The sequence below is a fragment of the Antechinus flavipes genome, chromosome 2, assembly GCF_016432865.1.
Source record: "Antechinus flavipes isolate AdamAnt ecotype Samford, QLD, Australia chromosome 2, AdamAnt_v2, whole genome shotgun sequence".
NCBI classification, from domain to species: domain Eukaryota; kingdom Metazoa; phylum Chordata; class Mammalia; order Dasyuromorphia; family Dasyuridae; genus Antechinus; species Antechinus flavipes.
The window spans coordinates 403,844,189-403,862,672 of record NC_067399.1 but is presented as its reverse complement, the minus strand read 5'-3'; the positions used below and the strand labels follow the sequence as shown (position 1 = coordinate 403,862,672).

At 38.0% G+C, this 18,484-nt stretch overlaps 1 protein-coding gene across 1 annotated transcript in view; it reads right to left on the bottom strand.

The window, feature by feature from the left end:
* Positions 1 to 6,472: 6,472 nt before the first annotated feature.
* The window catches only part of GALNT10 (polypeptide N-acetylgalactosaminyltransferase 10), a 153,700-nt gene continuing 141,688 nt past the window's right edge, over positions 6,473 to 18,484 (bottom strand). Inside the window, exons 8-12 of the mRNA XM_051978760.1 lie at positions 15,753 to 15,860; positions 11,664 to 11,885; positions 9,831 to 9,947; positions 8,137 to 8,286; positions 6,473 to 6,671 (exon numbers count right to left, since the gene is read on the bottom strand). Coding sequence (XP_051834720.1) covers positions 6,504 to 6,671; positions 8,137 to 8,286; positions 9,831 to 9,947; positions 11,664 to 11,885; positions 15,753 to 15,860 — 765 coding nt within the window. The 3' untranslated portion in view covers positions 6,473 to 6,503. The remainder of the gene's footprint in view (positions 6,672 to 8,136; positions 8,287 to 9,830; positions 9,948 to 11,663; positions 11,886 to 15,752; positions 15,861 to 18,484) is intronic.

Genomic DNA, 18,484 nt, shown 5'->3' with positions numbered 1-18,484 from the left:
CCCACAGAAGTCAAATGGGATAAAGACTAAAGCAATGAGATTTAGCAGCTGAAATTGTTGGCAACTTTGGAGAGGGAATCACCAAACCAAGATAGGAGCTCAATCAAGACAAGTCTGCACATTTACTTGTTTCTAGGCATTTATTTATATTTTTAATTTTACTTACCTAGTTTCTTTTGTAAAATCCGAACTTTTCTCAACTAAAGTGAACACATCTAGGCCCAGAGAGCTAGAGAAGTTCAGATGTCTTGAAAGGCCTTGGGTGTGTCAGTGGTGGTTAAAGATGGAAGCCCAGAATGTTAAGAGGAAGATTCAGGATAAACACAGTGTTTATACTACTAGTATCTCTCAATAAAAATTAGAATCTTCTTTCTAGTGTCACAGGCAAACTTCTGTTTGAACAAAAGGAGGCAGTGTGGTAGAATGGGAAGTTTGTTGGCTTAGGAACTGAGAGACCTGAGTGCAACCAGGATTAATGATATAACCCTTAAGAAAATTCTTTAATTTCTTTGCTTTTCACCTGTAAAATGAAAATATTAAATAGATTTCTACCGACCTTTTAAGCTCCGATATTCTGGGAATTTCCATCAATGGGGAGTTTATTACAACACACAGCAATTCACTTATTTGTTTAGGCTCTTCCCTGTATCCCAATTATCATGTTATAACATTTTAGAGCTTGAAGAAACCTTAAGATCATACAATTGTGACACAGTGAAAAGAACAGATTCTGGGGTCAAAGGGTTTGGGTTCAAATCCCCTCTGTTATGCTTATTAGTTGTGGGACATAGAAGTCATTTAAATACTCTGGGTCTCAGTTTCCATATTTGTAAAATGGAGGGGTTGGACTAAATGGGGTCCTATGTCCCTTCTAGTTCTAGAGTGTAAGTCTAATTCAAACTTCTTGTTTTAAGAGAAAACTAAAGGTGAGAGAATGAAAGGACTAGGACCCAGGTCTCCTGATTCTCAGTCTAGTGCTTTTTCTGCTGTAATATCCTCTGGAATTTACAGTTCCCATTATTACTTGTCCCTTATCAAGCATCAGCATAGGAAACAAAAAGGAACTGGGCACTTCAGATTAGCCATTAGTTACAGAAAACCAGAGTTAGAGAAAACAGTAAAGTACAAGTTCCCACCCCTCATGTTCTGCTTGTCACAAGAGGCAGAAAGCTTAATTAAGGAACCCCATGCTTTTGTAGGGGATGTTGCCCATTCTGGGTTTAAAACAAGACATGTTAGGGGAGACTAATGAATGGCTAAGAAGGTTCTTATATTTCCCAGGGAGATCCAGTGCAAATTAAAAGGGCCGATTTGGCTCAGAGTACATCAGTCTGGAAAACTAGAAAACTCCTTCTCTATTTCCCTCTCCCCTTTATTTCTGGAGGCAAAGTTAAGTGACTTGTTCAGGGTCATAGAGCTACTGTCTAAAGCTAAAATTGAACTCAGGTCCTCCAGACTTAGTGCTCTATCCACTGTGCTACCTAGAAGTCTCTCATTTTCTTTCTGATGGTAAAATATGGCTCCTCGGGATGAGGAGTGTGCTGTATGGATGGAAGTGATGTGTGGAACAATGAAAATTGCCTTTGACCAAGGGGCAAGGGCTGCTCTGAAATTCTGGCTCTTTTCCCAGGGGAAGGCTCAAGAACTTTGTATGAAGGGGTATATTGAAAAGTCAATCTCCAGGGAAATAAAGAAAAAACCCATCTTGATCCAGGCCTGTTGTCTTGTTTTCCTCTCCCAGGACTAAATCTCCTATGGAAAATAAACATCAAAACACCCCCACACACTCCCACATGCAATTATATAGTAATTGTGCAGACCACCACCAATTCTTTTCCCTCTTTCTCCTAATTCATGCTTGTTTGTCCAGTAAGGCACTTGAAAATAATTCAAATTTAGGCACTTACTATACAATTACATTTTCTTTGAAAAGGCACAGCTTGTGTTTTGATGCTGCTGTATCCCTCTTTAATGATTAATCCCAATTATTCCCTAAATTATTCCAAAAAAGTAGGCATAGTCAAATAATCTCAGAGTTGGAAAGGGATCAGAGGTCACTAGTTCAGTCTCCTTGCCATGAGGCTCCTCTCTATTAAATCTCAGACAAGTCATTAGTCAGCCTCTGCTTGAACACCTCCACTGAAGGGAAACTCCCTATCTCATGAAACAGCTTAGCCCACTTTTGGATAGTTGAATAGCTCTATTAGGCAGTTCTTTTGTATTTGGAATTGAAATCTGCTACCCTGGGGCACCCACACAGTTCTGCCATACAGGGCCAAGCAAAACAAGTATGACTCCTTTTTCCATATCAGCATTGTTGCAATGTCTTAACACAGAGATACCCCCCACCCTGTCCCTTAACCTGAATTTTCTCCAAGAGAAATATTCCTAGTTTCTGATCTGAAATACTCACAAGACATAGTTCAGTCCCTTCACCATTCTGGTTACCTTTCTGTGGAAATGTGGTTTGCCCAAACTGAATGTTATATGTGGTTTATTAGCACAGAAAACTGATGATATCATTGCCCTTGTTCTGGACATTTTGTTTCTATTAATGCATATTCACTTTTTTTGGCTTCTCATCACAGTGCTGACTCATAGTGTGTTTGTAATCCATTAACCCTCAAGGTATTTTTTTTTTTTTAATTATTGGATCAAATGGATGTTTAACCATATCTCCCTATCTAGCACTTAAGCAGTTTAAAATAATTTGAGCATCTTACAAGTATTCTTGTAAAGATTAGTTTTGCAGTTCACCATTCTAGACTTGTTCAAATATTTTTGACTCCTCATTTTATCATCGTCATCAGATATTCCTTTCTTCCTGTAATCTCTAAATTTGATAATTTCTATATGTTCACAAAAATTATAAATACCAACAAAGATAGACCACCCCCATTATACTCTACTACAGACATTTCCTTCAGTAATATGGAGTTATTGATATCAATTATTTGAGTATGATTGTTTCAATGATTACATCTCACTTGAAATAGATGATCATTCTAATCATATCTCTATTTTGTAGAGCTAATGTGAATGCCAAATGCCTTTTTTGCAATACAGACATACAACTCTGCAGCTTATCATCTTCCTGCTCTACTTGCCTTGTAGCCTTGTCAATGAAATGTTTGTTGGTCTATAGTGACTTGTTTTGAGTGGACCTATGCTAGCTCCTAGAGATCACTGCTTCCCTTTCTAAAATGCTTCACAAACCATTTGTTCAGTAGTCTGTTCTACAATTTTTCCAGCAATGACCTTCAATCTCACCAGTCTATCAGAGATATTCTTTCTAGTTAAGGTTTCCTATTCTCAACCTTCTTTCTAAAAACATTATGTTAATGTGAATATGAAAACCGATCTGCATTGGAAAAGGACATTGAGATACAATGCATTAATAGTTTTTAGGTAAGAGGAGTGGGATGATTTTAATTTCTTGGTAATATCTTGATCTGGAACAAGAGAAATGTGTCCCCTTCCTCCAGAAGTGACAGATGGCACCTGAAATCACATTTTTACCTCAAATGCAAATGTGGGATTCTATTCTCAGACTTTTGCTGTAGTAATTTAATTTCTAAATAGTTAAAACTAATTGGAATAATGGCTTCACACCTTTGCTCCATTATGAGTCTCTAAACACAATTTCTATTTTTTAATCAGTGGGTGGCAGGTTGGCTAAGCAAATACTTTCCATTAGCTTGGGAAGCCCTTGGGAGAATGGAATGTAATTAACATAGCAAGATGAACCCATTAAGGAATGGAATTTAGTGAGATGTATATCTGGTCATGGGATACTTGGATTCTTCCCTTTCTGTAAATAAGATAGAAGGTAGAGGAGATGGAATTGGAAAACTAGTTCTATTCATCCCCCTGTGAGCAAAGCTGATCAAACTTGGTTATGATAACCTTAGAACCACTTATGACTTGGATGATTGTCTATAGACTTCTCCTTGGTTTTGAGGTTCTCTTGACTTGCTGGTTTAAAAAGGATTGAAAACCATGTGGTGAAAAAAAAAAACTCTTTACTGTTAGGGAGAATGAACTCTAAGGGGCTACGAGAAACTTTTTGTCAGTCAGGATGGAGCTTTGCCAATGTGGAGGACTACTGGTGGTCTGGAGCACTTAACCTGATAGTTGCTGAGAGGAATATTACCTTTCAGCAGAAAACTTGGGAGTGAGGTTAGAGAGGAGACATCCACAAAGTCTTTTGTCTTAGACAAGATGGCAATAATAGCACTCACATTTTCTGAGTGCTTTCCTTTCAATATTTCTGGGAAGTAGCCAGTGTTAATTAAGTCTTACAATGCCTACTTTAGTTTTATTGATGAAACTGAGGTTCAAGGACAATAATTGATTTATCTAAGGTCACACAGTTCATCAGTGGCAGAGCCAAGCATGGGACCTGGAGTTTAAAGAAACCTCAGATACCATCTAGTCCAGCCCCTACTACAGATGAATTTCCTCTAAATATTATGAAAAAGTGGCTAGCTTTTACTTTTTGCTTAATGATGGGAAACTCACTACTTCCTGAAGCAGCCCATACCATTTTTGGAAAACTTTTATTATTCAATGAGGTCAGATCTATCACTCTACAGCTTTCCTTCATTTCTGGTTTTGCCAAAAACAAGTCCAATCCCTTTTTCTACACAATGGGCCCTTCTCTCATTTGAAGTCAACCATGAGACTCTTTCTGGCTTCCAAGGCCAGTTTTTTTCCTCCATTACACTTCCTGGAGATAACTTGATCCTCTCTCTGGAGGATGGGCTGCTCCATCAGCTCTACGAGAAGTGGCTCCTAATATTTTGCTTGTCATTTGGGTCAGTTTCCTTGTTGACTTCTAGAAGCTAATAACTTGCCAATGATTCTAACATGAGTTAAGAATTTAGGGGGTTGACTGTTGGAATGGTAAGGTCTTCAAAGCTTGGGCAATGGTTAAATTAGTGGCATTTTTAGGTAAGATTCTAGTGCTTTCTTATAACTCTCATTAAGGCCTGTGGTGTCCTGGTGAGCCAACGGTAAGGAAGATGTACCCGAGCAAGGTTATAGGGCTTGCCCTCTGGGCAATATCCTCATTCATCAATCACATCTTGGGCAAGGGACTGGGCAACAGTAGTTAAATTGTGATAAAATGGAAACAGTGCACTTGGAGCAGACGACTGGGGTTTCCTTTAAAACCTATGTAACCATGGGCAAGTGATTCCTAAATCTCAGATTCCTCATCTGTAAAATAGGATAATACATGGTGTTAACATTCTCACATTAAATGTGTTATGAAAACACTCTGTTAGCCCCAAAGCACTATAGAAATCTGGGTTGTCACTATTGTAGTAAGAAATATAAATACAGTGAAAAATAATTACACAGAATTACTATACAAAAATAAATTTACTGTAAAAGTTGGATGTTTGGCTGGTGGTGGTCAGCAAATCAGGATTGGAGGAAGGGGTATAGTGTAGAGAATTCTAGGGAAAATGACAAACAGGCACCTTGAGCAAATTTCCAAAACTGCATTCATGTAAAAGAGAAAAAAAATAAAGGCTGGTAGGGACCAACTGCAAATTACAACCTTGCTCCAGGCTGCCTCAGAAGGTCAAGGGCAGGGCAAATAGATACCAATAAAGAGAGAGATTGAGCTCCCATTTTAGATAAGCAGATTAGAGCCAAGATGTAGCCTATATTATGACCAACATGATATGTAAGTCAAAGATCAGACCCACAGGAATGAAACTACTGGTCTTTTTGGGCTCCTGAATCCATAAACGTCTCATAAATGTTCAAAAAATAATGTAGAACATATGGTCCAATGTAGCTGACAATCTTTACTGTTGTGGACCCTTTAAATCCTTCCCAATCTAAGACTTTGAGAACTTTCCCACCCTTTTATCTGCATTTTTGCCCAGTATTGATCAAATAACTTCTATGAGACCTTCCTTTGGCAGGGGGTTAGGTGAAGAAGATAAAAACTCATATATGCTGAGGAAATCACCCAGGAAAACTTTGATACCCCACAGGGGCATCTTTCCAACCTCCCTACCAAATCAGCTGCATTCTTTGGGGGAGAAGCACCAGAGCTGGTCAGGCCTACTGTTCCTGGGATGGGTGGCTTCAGGCCTGATTTAGAGGGAACAGCAGTTCTGATAAAAGTCCATGAATATTCTCAATCTTCCCAATAGAGAGAGGTATTGAGGGAGTGAGTGCTACAGCATTGTAAAAATTAATATTGTCCTTTAGATCACGTCTTCTCTTCCACCTCTGGAGATATTTCCTGGGACATTAATTGTGTTTTAAAAAAATTATTCCTTTAAAAAAATCTCTTTCCTTCACCAATTAAAAAAAATAGTTGTAATATGTGTGCATGTGTGTTTAGGGGAGTGTGTGCATGATATACATATGTATACACACACACACACACACATATATATGTATATATATATATATATATATATACACACACACACACACACACACACACACACACAGGCACACATAGTTATTTGCTATGATTATAGGTCAGAGTTCTTGTTGAATTTTTCCAGGACAGTTGAGTTTGTGTACTGAAATATCCATTGCTGTGTGGGAGATGATGGGTTGCAAGTATTCATGAAGACCCTGTGATCACTCTCAGTACAGTCCATACAGCTACCACTGACAGGATGATATAGAGTCTTGTCCTGGAAAACAGAGATTATAAAACAGAATTTGCTTTAAAACAAAGGATAGGAGGGAAAGGTGGGACATAATGAACAACCCAGTACTGCTGTAAAGAGAAAGAACTACTATCTTCAAACTCAGGCAAGGCAGACATACTTTTCTATCTGTTTCCTAAGCCATTTCTGTGTAGTGGAAAAAAACACTGAAATATGAGTCAGAAGACCTGAGGTTCTGGTCCCAATTCTGCCACCAACTTGTGTGGCCCTGGACTGTCACTTTACCTGTTTCAACCTAATGAGATGACCTTGTGCCCTCCAACATTGGAGCAAGCTCCTCTTAGTGATTCTCAGAGAGCTACTGAGAAGATGTCTGATAAGCAAAGTGACTAAGAGATCCAATAGTTCAATTTCATCTAGTGTTTCAAGAACATTAGATGAACAAAACTTCTGCTGTTCAAAAGCAGATGTTTCCCTGGATAGTTAATGCTTCAACAGGAAACCCTAGTTTCTTGGAGGTCCCTTACCATTCCCCCAATCTCCTTTAAATGTATTCAGACATCATATTGTATAATTAATCAATATCTTCTTCAGGTCTCTACTTATAATGTTACTATGATTAAACAATGCCAAGGCCAGCATAAATAATGCTACTGATACTGTTAAGTATTTTACAATTTATAAAGAACTGGAGCACAAAGATTATTATTCCCATTTTGAAGCTCAAGAAGGGAAGTGATGTGATTTGAACTCGTCTACTCACTGAAAATTTACTGGTCTCACCACTATATCTTGAACTATACCCAATACTCCTCCTTGGAGAATGTCTTGTAGTGACATTCCGTTACTAGATGCTTGGTTAGCTTGGTTAGCATTCAGTGCACTAGATGGAATCGGGGAACTTGGCTTGAGGATCTGCCAGAGCACTTACCAGCTGCATAATCCTGGGCAGGTCTTTCTGTTTTTCTGACTCCCTCAAATTTTCATTTCCTTATCTGTAAAATGGAGACCCAGTATACCTGTACCACCCACTTTATGGGGGATGGTGGGAGGCTCAAACAAGATCATATGGGCAAACACTTTGCCAACTCTCTCGGGAAGCCTGCCCTGACCAGCTGTACTCCTAGCACTGATAATAACCTCTGTACTTAGATCTCACAGAGGACTTTGTTTTAACATATGGCACATGAGGTTATTTATTCTGATTATCTGCACTTGTGACTTATCCAAATGCTAGATTACAAACTTTATCAGGGCAAGGGTGTCTCCAGAGCCTAGCACAGTAGTCTGCACACAATAGACACTCAATAAATGTGTCTTGTATCATACTGTATTTTAATACCTGTATTAATCTGATCTATTATTATTAAAGATAATATGATTTTTATAGATGTCTTATACTAGCTCTATGCAAAGCATGAGAATTCAACACAACTTAAATTGGTAATAAGGGGAGGATGGCTGGGAATTACATAGCTTCTACTCTTACATTTACATATTTCCAAAGCTGGTTTCCTTTCATGCCATGACAATCATAGAGTGTCACAGGACTGCTGTGGGAGATAGTGTCGAAACAAAACTTCTTGGTGTGTTGGGGATCTCCAGGACGGATATCTTCTCTCCAACTGAAGGTAAACACCTGTAAATACACAGTCATAACTACTTTCATTATGATAAGGACAGGAAAAAGAGCACTCCAATACCTTATTGTGCCACTGTGATCCCAAGTCTGTCATAGGAGTTAGGCCTGGGCTTGATTATACATGGCAGTAACAAATGTTTTTGTCAAATATGGATAATTCTAAAACTTAAATTTTCTCTTTTATTATAAGCTTAAATAGCAAGCTTGCTAAATAGCAGCAAACATGAACCATTCTATATACAAAGAATAGAAAAATAAGACTGTATATGAAACTGTGAACTTCTGTTATGTACAAATTATTTCTTTAAGAAAACAATACATTTTTATTTCAAAGACTGGACAGGTAATTTGCTGATGGTATGGAATACAAAGGACAACATCCTGAAGATGCTGGCAGGAAGCTAGAGGCTTCTTAAGAAATAACTGTGACAAAAAGTTAGGGGAAAGAAGTGTACATTCATCAACTGGTCTAACAAATTGTGACATATGAATGTAATGGAATATTATTGCTCTGTAATAAATGATAACTATAAAGAGTTCAGAGAAACATGGGAAGATTTATGCACTGATGCAGGTTGGAAATATATCAAGGAGAACCAATGACTCCAATAATATAAATATAAACAGCACTTAAAGAAGCACTCCCATGGGGACCAACAGGATTAGAATGCTTGCTGCATACTGCCTAATACAGTTGAGGTGTGGGTTGGTTTGGCCTAACCGAATATATACATCTGACTCATGGTATTAATATAATTATAGCGATCACTAGCTCAATCCCTTGGTGTCTTTTTTTGTCTTCCAGGACTGCACTTAGGATTTTTCCATCTTGTTGGCCAGTCACTTCCCTTTTCTGAGATTCATTTTTCTCTTTTAGGGAGTTGAACTAGAAACTTCATAATGTCTTTTTCAGTTCTTTCATGCTTTGTTCTAAGGATGCTTTTAGTTTGAATATTCTACATGTTATTTTCTAAGGTTTCTTTCAAGGTGTAAGACTCCAAGATTCAAATATTATTCTATCTGTGAGAAGACTTGGGTTTATTCCTTTATTGACAGCGCTTGTTGGGGACACTTAAATACTCTATTTTTAGACTTTAATTAGTTTAATTTATTATTTTCATCTTTGAAAATGTACTAAAGCTGTCCTTTTGAGGATATTTAATTCTTCTTATAGATCAATGCATATGCAGGTCTGTGGATTTGAGTCTCTTTTCTAGCGCCATAGAAGGTGTTAATCAAGTCCCTGTTTTCTGTCTGGGGAATTGATTATTGAATACTGGAACTGCTCCAGAGACTTGCCCTAGGCTCTTTTGTGTTCATATTTAGTATCTGTAATACATTATGGTTCTTCCATTACTTCTCTCTCTGGGCCCTCCCATTCATTCCCACTGTTCTTCCTCTTCTCCTTCAGATGTGATTTAGAAAGCACTGGCATAATTACTTGGAACTCTGGCCTCTGGCATTACAGGACTGAAGAAGAGGAATTCTACAGTCTAATAGGGAGTGCCTAGATGTCTGAGGTCCCCATAAGGGAGGGTTACCTGCACATTACTCCATGCTGCCTCCGCTCGGCCTTTGACGCAGCTTTCTAATCTCAGAGGGGAACCCGGGGCACCATGTTTTGTGCCTATACACAGCTGGGTTCCTACATTGCGGATCTGAAATGGTAAAGAGAGTTCTGTATACATATTGCTTAAGGGCCAAAGGACCAGTTAAAACTTTCCAGGAAAAAATGGAGCAAGATAACATGAACCCCAAGGATAGGTGGAGGAAAGGGGACCATCAATATGGGTTAATTCAAGCTTGACTTAATTTTATGGTACTGTTCTTCATTTCTCATTAAAGGAAAATTCAATTAAACCAGGATCAAAGAAACTATTTAAGGAATCATCTGTGTCCTTCCATTCCCTAATGTAGGGGCTCTTAACCTGGGGTTTATGGATAGATTTCAAGTGAATTTGGATGGGAAAATAAATCACACCTTCATTTCCCTTAACGTCTAATGGAAACTTAGCATTTCCTTCAATTATAAACCTTAACAAGTCCCCATTATTCTGAGAAGGGTTCCATAAATTTAACCAGATTGCCAAAGAGGTTCATGACATTAAAAAAAGTTAAGAATCCCTGCACCGAGGCATCTTATTATAGTAAAAAGAGCAGGACATCTGAATTTGGGTCCTAGCTCCTCTCCTAAACTGAAGACCAACCTTGGACAAATTATAGCCTCTGGGGCCTGTGTCCTTTTCAGAATAAAGGGAATAGCAGTGAGCTAATCAACCAGAAGGAAATAAACTCTAAGTTCCTTTCCAGATCTAACATATATAAAATTTTTTTTTTAACTTTTATGTGATTTCTTCTAACCCTGAAATTCTCTGTGTAGTTATCCTTTCCACAATACAACTTTCCCCATTGAAGTTTCAATATATTGTGGGTCAGCATAAGAAATTAAATAGGAATTTTGTGGAAGCTCTGGATGACAAACAAAAGTCAGCAGGGGACATAGAAAAAATTTAGAAACTCAGAAATGCATAAATAGTGTGTGTAGTATTGTATAATATCAACATATTTTATGGTTAAATAACACAAATATACTCAAATTTTACAATAAAGTGGTATGAACATGCCATAAAAAAAGACAAAAAACTAGACTTCTGTGGTATGAAGGGAGGGCCAAAGAATTCTACAAGGATTTTCCAGATTGAGGGAATGCTGTGCCTATAACCCCCATTATTTGGAAGAGATAATTATATTATGTGCTAAGGACTTTTCTAGATTTAATAGCCTATGATTTTATTTATTTATTTGATGCTTCTAAATTTCCTGTGCCCAATATGCAGGAAAATTTAAGAAAAAAATTCTCTGTCTTCAAGAAGTTTAAAGCTATATTTTTATTTCTACAATATTTACACACACATCATCTAATCATCTTATTTTATTTTCAGAGAATCCTTAGGAGGAAAGGAAAGAACAAGTAGTAATAGTGCCATTTTATAGACTGGAAAAAGTGAGGCTCCAAAAAGTAAGGTGAATTGCTCTAGTCACATGGCCAGGATTAGGATTTGACTTTGGATACCCATTAGATCACTGCCTCACCTTGAGAATGTGAATTTGTAATTCAGAGTAAAATTGCAAGGGTATATAACCAAATTAAATTAGGCATATTAGCTCTTCCTTTGACAACTGCCTTATTACTTGTTTGTTAGATCTTGGTCACCATTTCTTTGGGACTCAGTGGTTTAACATGTAAAATTATTTTACCTAAGTAGTAGGGATAGGTAGGAGGAAAGAATCTTTCCTTTCAGCTCTGAGTTCTCTGCTTTAATGAAATGAAAAAAACTAAACATTCTCTTCCTCCTTCACTCCTCAAAACTCACCTCTCCCCAGGCAGCTGCTGCAGGCTCCACTGGAGGATAATACCTAGGCAGATCCCAGGCAATTTCAGTCATGAACCACTTGAAGCTTTTGCAGTTTAAGTGGTTTCGGAGATCCTTTTGGGCAGTGACATCCCCTGTGGAGAGATGGCGGTATTCTGGAAGGCGTTGGTAAATGTATTCTGCATATTCATCCATCCACACCTCTGCCACTCGTTTCAGATTCTGGAAGAAAAGATATAGAAGGAAGAGAATGTTAGGCTCTTGGGGGAGCAAAGATTGAGCTGGTCTACACAGATATTCTTATTTTGCAGAATTCGTGGGAAGATTTCAAGAGCCAACCTTATTCTAAAAAATAGTACAGAAAAAGCACAGCTGTTTGATCTTGTAGAAATCCTTTCACCTTTCTAAGTCTCAGTCTGTTCATCTGTTAAATGGGATAATACTTGAACCACCTATTTCTATGAGTATTGTGAAGAAAACACCTTGTAAGTCATAGGTGCTGTAGGAAAGAGCAACTATTATTAAGAGCCAATTACTTCAGTGCTGCTACTTCAGGGATGCAGAAAAGGCCTTATTCTTCCCCACATTCTAGTTAATTCCTGAAATTTCACTTTTGGACCATTATCCTTTTATCTTAGGGCTATGATGTCTGTGAAAAACTCTCCAACAGTTTTAGTTAGTGTGATGGAAAAATATGAGCCAGAACACTTTGAAATGGCATCTAAAAAGGAGCACAAATGAGGGCACTGAGCATATGAAGAAGATTATAGACAGAGAGATAAGAGAGAAGAAGATGAGAGGAAGAAAGAAGAGAGACAGAAGGAGAGAGGAGAGACAGAGAGAATGAGAAAGAAAGATAGAGTCAGAGAAAGAGAGAGAGAGATAGAAAGATGGAAAAAGAGCAGAGATGGGAGGAGTAATGGAAGGAAATCAGGAAGAACGTGAAAGGAGAGTTAACAAAAAGGATTTCAGAACTGGAACAGTCACAGCCTCCTAAGACTGAAGGAAGCTGAAAAGAATTATAAATTACTAATCAGGTTTAAACTTGAAAGGAGTATTCTAGTCTAGGGTAGGTAAACCAAGGGGAAACTGGCCTAAATTTTGCTTCAGGACATTGGAAGATGGTTAGCAAAGAGAACAGAACAAATGATAGGAGCTTTGGATATCATTTGGAAGAGATATTGGAGTTCTACTGTGTGGTCCTACAGAGAACTAGGGTCAGCGTGGATGGAAGTCAAGGGAACACAGATTTCAATATAAAGAAAAAACTTGCTAAAACTTAGCTGTCCCAGACTGTAACAGGCTCCCTGAAGAGGAAGCAGATAACCCATCTGTGGGAGTTCTTTAGTCAAAGGCTGGATGACCAGCTTTTGTCAGATATGTTGCATAGGGATTTTCTGTTTGAGGAAAAGTTGGACTATGTCTTCCCACACCTGAGCCTGAGATTTGGCAAGTCTATGTTTTGAGGTTACTTCCAAATGATTCTATAAGAGAATGGCAGTCAGTATTGTTAAACAAAAAACTGACAAATCACGGTAAGCTTTCCTTAAAAAATGAGCCCTTATCTAATTGGAATGGATAGCCCCTAAATTGTTACTCTTGGTTGATATTTCTTGCTTTTTTCCCAAAATCTACTTCTTCCATGAAAGTTCCAGGCTTCCTTTGGGAAAAAGTGATCTTTCATTTCCCAGGTTTCTTCTAAGAGCCATATGCTCCAAACTTAGCCTCAGTTTTGGAATCTGAGACTTCCTGATGGAAAAAATATTGGGACACCGCTGGTCCAACCTGTAGTTGACCAGGAATCCCTTGGACCACATCCTGAGAAGTGGTGATCCAGGATGTACCTAAAGACCTTCAAAAATGAAGTTTTCCTCTCCTGAGGAAGCTCATTTGACCTGTGAATAGCTCCACTCATTGGCAAGTTCTCCTTTACTATGAGCAGAAATTCCTCTCTCTGAAACAGGTGACAGGTTCCTTGTGGAGAGGGTCTGTATTGCAGTTCACTTGGTAGTCTATCTAAAAGTCGTGCTACATAAATGCGGGATGAGGTAAATTAAATTAGAATGCTCTCAGAGGGAGTGCTGCTGGTAACATGGGGAGAGACAAACTAGTCTCTTCAAGTTCCTTGGAACTGGGTGTTCTATTCTCAAATCTCACTTGGCCTTGGCTGGTGAATGAAACTTTTTTCTTCAGTGGCTGGTGCGGTCACTATAATCCTATGACACTAGAGGGCGCAGAAGTGTTTCTATTGGATAGAAAGGTATTGAGGAGAACCTGAACTTGGCCAAAGTGGTTAAACTGGAGCATTGGTGGAAGGCCCTCACTCTGGGGATCCTAGGATGTTACCTGAGGATTGAACCTTGACGAGGGGAGGCCCTGGCCAGGCAACAATGACAATTCTCTTTGCATGGAGCTCAGCTAACTAGGAGATGGCACTTGTTCTTCAGGAATGGCAAATGGGGGAGGTCACTCGGAGCAAGCAGGCATCTGGGAGAATAGTGAATAACTTGCATTTCTATTCCCTTGGCAATCTTGAGACAGGTAGTACAGGTATTAGCTCCATTTTACAGATGAGGAAACAGCAATGACTTACTTGCCTATGGTCGCCCAGCTGATCTCATCTTTGGCAACTTGACTGGGATGATAGCTATGTTTTCTGACATAGTTTTTCTCTTCCCCCTATATACCATGGGGCCTTTCATTAAAGTATTTCACACACACACACACACACACACACACACACACACACACTCACACACCCTGCACATACACTGTAAATATTTCAAAGATCATCGAGTTAACCTATCTGGATAAGAATCCTCATCACAACGTCCTTGACAAGTAGAGGCTGTTGGGTAACCCAGTGGGTAGAGTGCTGGACTGGAGTTAATCGCATCAGAATTCAAATCTGGCCTCAGACACTAATTGGGCAAATCACTTAACTTCAGTTAAAGTTGAAATTGCTTATTTGCCTCAGTTTCCTTATCTATAAAATGGGGATAATAATAGTATTACTCCCTTTGTTTTGAGAATAAAGTAAGAATATTTATAAAGTGTTTTGTAAACCTTTTATTATTATTATTATACAACTAAATTATGTTTGAAAACTGTAGAAACAAGGAACTCACTATATCCTCAGGCTGCCCATTTTGTAAAATGAGGGGTTTGGACTAATTTCTGAATTCAGAGGAAAAAATTGTGGCCCAGAAAAGGATAGTAACTTTGCAGTATTGTGGAACCAAAGGACTGGAAGGGACCCAAGAAGTCATCTAGACCAAATTGTGAAATGAATAAGAATATTTTTTGAAACATCTCAATTAAGAGGTCCATTTGTTTTCTCAAGGAACCTGGGGGAAGGACACACCTTGGTTTATCTCTGGATCAAGCGGAAATCCTTCTTCTACACGACAGACCTTTAAATATTTGAAGATGGCCACCACGCCCTTATTAAGTCTTCTCTTCTCCAAACTAAGCTCTTCTTAGCATAGAAGGCTCCTTTAGTACCCCTGACCACAATCTGGATCCTATGTCTCTGAATAGCACCTCAGACTGAATAGGTCTTTCTGGCTGCCATGTGACATTGCTGACTCCTATTGAATTTGCAGTTCACAGAAATCCCCCGATTTTTTTCCCCCCATACAAACTGTTGCTCAGTCGTGCCTTTTTAAATTGTACTTGTAAAACAGCTTTTTTGAAGTCAACTGTGGGGCTTTACATTTCTTCTATGAAATGGCATCTTAATAGATTTTGCTTTGTAGTCTGGCCTATCAAATTCCCTTTGGATTTGAGTTCTGTCATCAACCCTGGTCCAACTGATATGAGCATATGTAGAGAGATTTAAGATTTGAAGAAAGTCTTGAGGTGAGTTGTGGCAAAGCTTGGACTAAGCTCAGGCTTGAGAGAATTCCTAAGAAAATAGGTTCTACAAAATAGACACATATAATTCTAGTATAGCCTTTACAGTTTTTTAAATTATGGATATGGAAGTGTTTATTTTATTTTATTTTTTTGGGAAGTTTAGAATAAAAAATAAAATTCAGAGATTTACTCTCCTACCCTGGGTTCCTCCTGGCAAAATCAACATCTTACCCGGGCCAGGCTGACTCCTGTAGGGATCTTGTAGGGGATATATTTCCTGTAGATGTGACCTACTCTGGAACAGGGAATGTCCTCCATTCGGCCTCCACACATCCATACCTATGAGGGAGAGAAGAGGGAGAGGAGAGAAGGAAAGAGAAAGTAGAAATAGAAAATATGAATCTCTGGATGAGATTCCTAATTACCAGTTTATTTTTTTAATCCTTCCTAGAGCTTCATGTGGCTTAGAAGTCTAGATGTTTTTTTTTCTTTAAAGAAACAGTACTTGCTTAGATTTTTATCTTGAAATCCAGACATCAACAATCACAGAGTCTTAGCAATTCACTACTTGGAAAAGACCTCTAGATTCTTGTCCTAACTCTGCAGGCCTAATTCTGAACAAAGGCCAAACCATGAATCTCTCTGACAGATTTGCTTTCTCTGTACACTCCCTTAAGTAACTGAAAATCAAGCAAAGTATACTGAAAAAAGGTAATAAAAAATATCAATAAGTAATGATGCATGTCGATTATGCACAATTTTTTTTTTTTTTAACTTGGAGGCAATTGAGATTAAGTGACTTGCCCAGCAGCCCACAGCTAATAAGTGTCTAAGGCTGGATTTGAATTCAGGGCCTAATGACGCCAGGGCTGGTACTCTATCCTACCTATCCCACCTACTGCTCCACCTCCATAAATTCTTTATAAAAATGTTACACGATTATATTACATAAATATATTTATTATTATATCACACATTTAAGTATGAAAAAGATATAGATATGCTTTCAAAAATTTTTCCAAAGCAGATCAAAACTTCAATTATGCAAGTAACTATAAGATATAAAGATATATAGGATCTTGTTTGGTTTATTATTTAAAAAGATATTTGATTCAGTAGAACCAAATGTTTTCAAGTATTTCCTTCAAAAAAAGTGTCTGTCAGGCATATATCTGTAATAAATTCTTTGATGTAATAATATAATAATAAAGATAATTTTGTTCAATCAAGGAGGCATAAAACAAGGAAATATGCTTGCTAAAGGTGAAGACTATCTAATACATGAAGACTATCTAATACAAAGTGATGAAAATGAAGTGAAAGAAGGATTCTCTATTTGGTTGAAGTCACTCTCACCCTTGCCCCAGGTACACCCTTGCTCCTATTTTTCTGGCTGATATTTTGTTGATTGCCTCAAACTCCAAAATACTATAGAACTCCCTCAGATTCTGAACCATTTAAAAGACTTCAGTCTACCAACCTGAATAGGCAGAAATGAATTGATGAAGGATGTCTATTGTCTACACTATGGAAGACTATAGTAATGGAAAGCTCATTGGGTTAAACCATTAGTTTATATTTAGGGTAGGTACTACAAATAAAGAAGGAACTGGGTTCAAAATTTAGAAGGAAGAAAAGGGTGGGTTGGCTTATATTTGGGAAATTCTGCTGTTTTCAATAATACTAAGCATGTTCCTGATACACAAACCCATTAAAAAAAAACACCATTATAATGATATCCTATGGCTACCAATCATGGGACAAAACAGTCTCTGAAGAATCAAATTTGAGAGTGAACCAAAAAGCAATGGAGAATCATGTGGTAGGCATAAATAGGCTGCAGCAGGAAATGACATAAAGGATTTCATCTGGAAAATGACTGGCAAAGAAGGTAGGTTGTTTATGTAATGGAATGAGATAGAACACTCAAGTGCCCCACCAAAGCATATTGAAAAGGTTTAGAAGAAGGCTCCCAGTGCCTTGTTTGGAGTTCCTCTAGCCAATTTTTTGGAGGACAGAGGCAAGAAAAGTGTGGATGGCTTAATAATTGCTTAATGACTGACTAATAGATAGATGGATGGATTGCTTTCCTGCACTAGTGGAGGAGGATCTGCAATAATCACCATGCAGATCCACTGAAATACTAACATACTAGAAAAAGGGGAAGACCAAAGAAGGGAAAGGTCTGTTCAGAGTGATGAAAATGGATGAGAGTAAGAGGTTATCTTCACTTAATTATTTTGCTCCCATTTTCTTTGTTAAAGAGAATAGTTCCTGAATTAGAACAAAAATGGTTAATAGGGAATTTAAATTCAAAATAAGAAGAATCCAATTGCTCTCAATGACTTCTAGTTACCAAGCTTGAATGAACTTTATCCCAAGGTGCTGAAAGAAAGGATGAATATGACTGCTGAGCAATTTTCAATGATATCTGATGGATCTTGATGAATGGGAGAAATGAGAAAGGACTAAAGAAAGCTAATGTTATGATTTTCAAGAAGCATAGGTTGCAAATTATATGCTAGTGAGCTTGACTTTGAGTCAACAAATCAAATCAACAAGCATTTATTAAATATCCTCTTTGCCAGTTATTGTGCTAAGACAAATATAAAATTGAAACAGTTTCTGCCATCATGAAGCTTTTATTTTATTGGGAAGACAAAAAAATATAAATGTAAATATATACAAGCACAAGCAAATCAAATAAAAAGAATCTTAGAGAGGAGGGTGTTAGGAGTTGCACCTTTCCTTTGAGACTGGCCCCTCCTGCAGAAAGTGGTAATTGAGCTAAGTTTCCATCATCAGTCATTCTGTATTATGTCATACACTGGACTCAGATGACTGTGGAGGAGAGTGTGAAACTGGTGACTTTGCACAGCCTTGCCTCACTTAATTCAATTTACTTGCAAGTCAAGATATCACCCTCCTGATGTCACTGTTTCTTGTCTAGAATGAAGGACCAA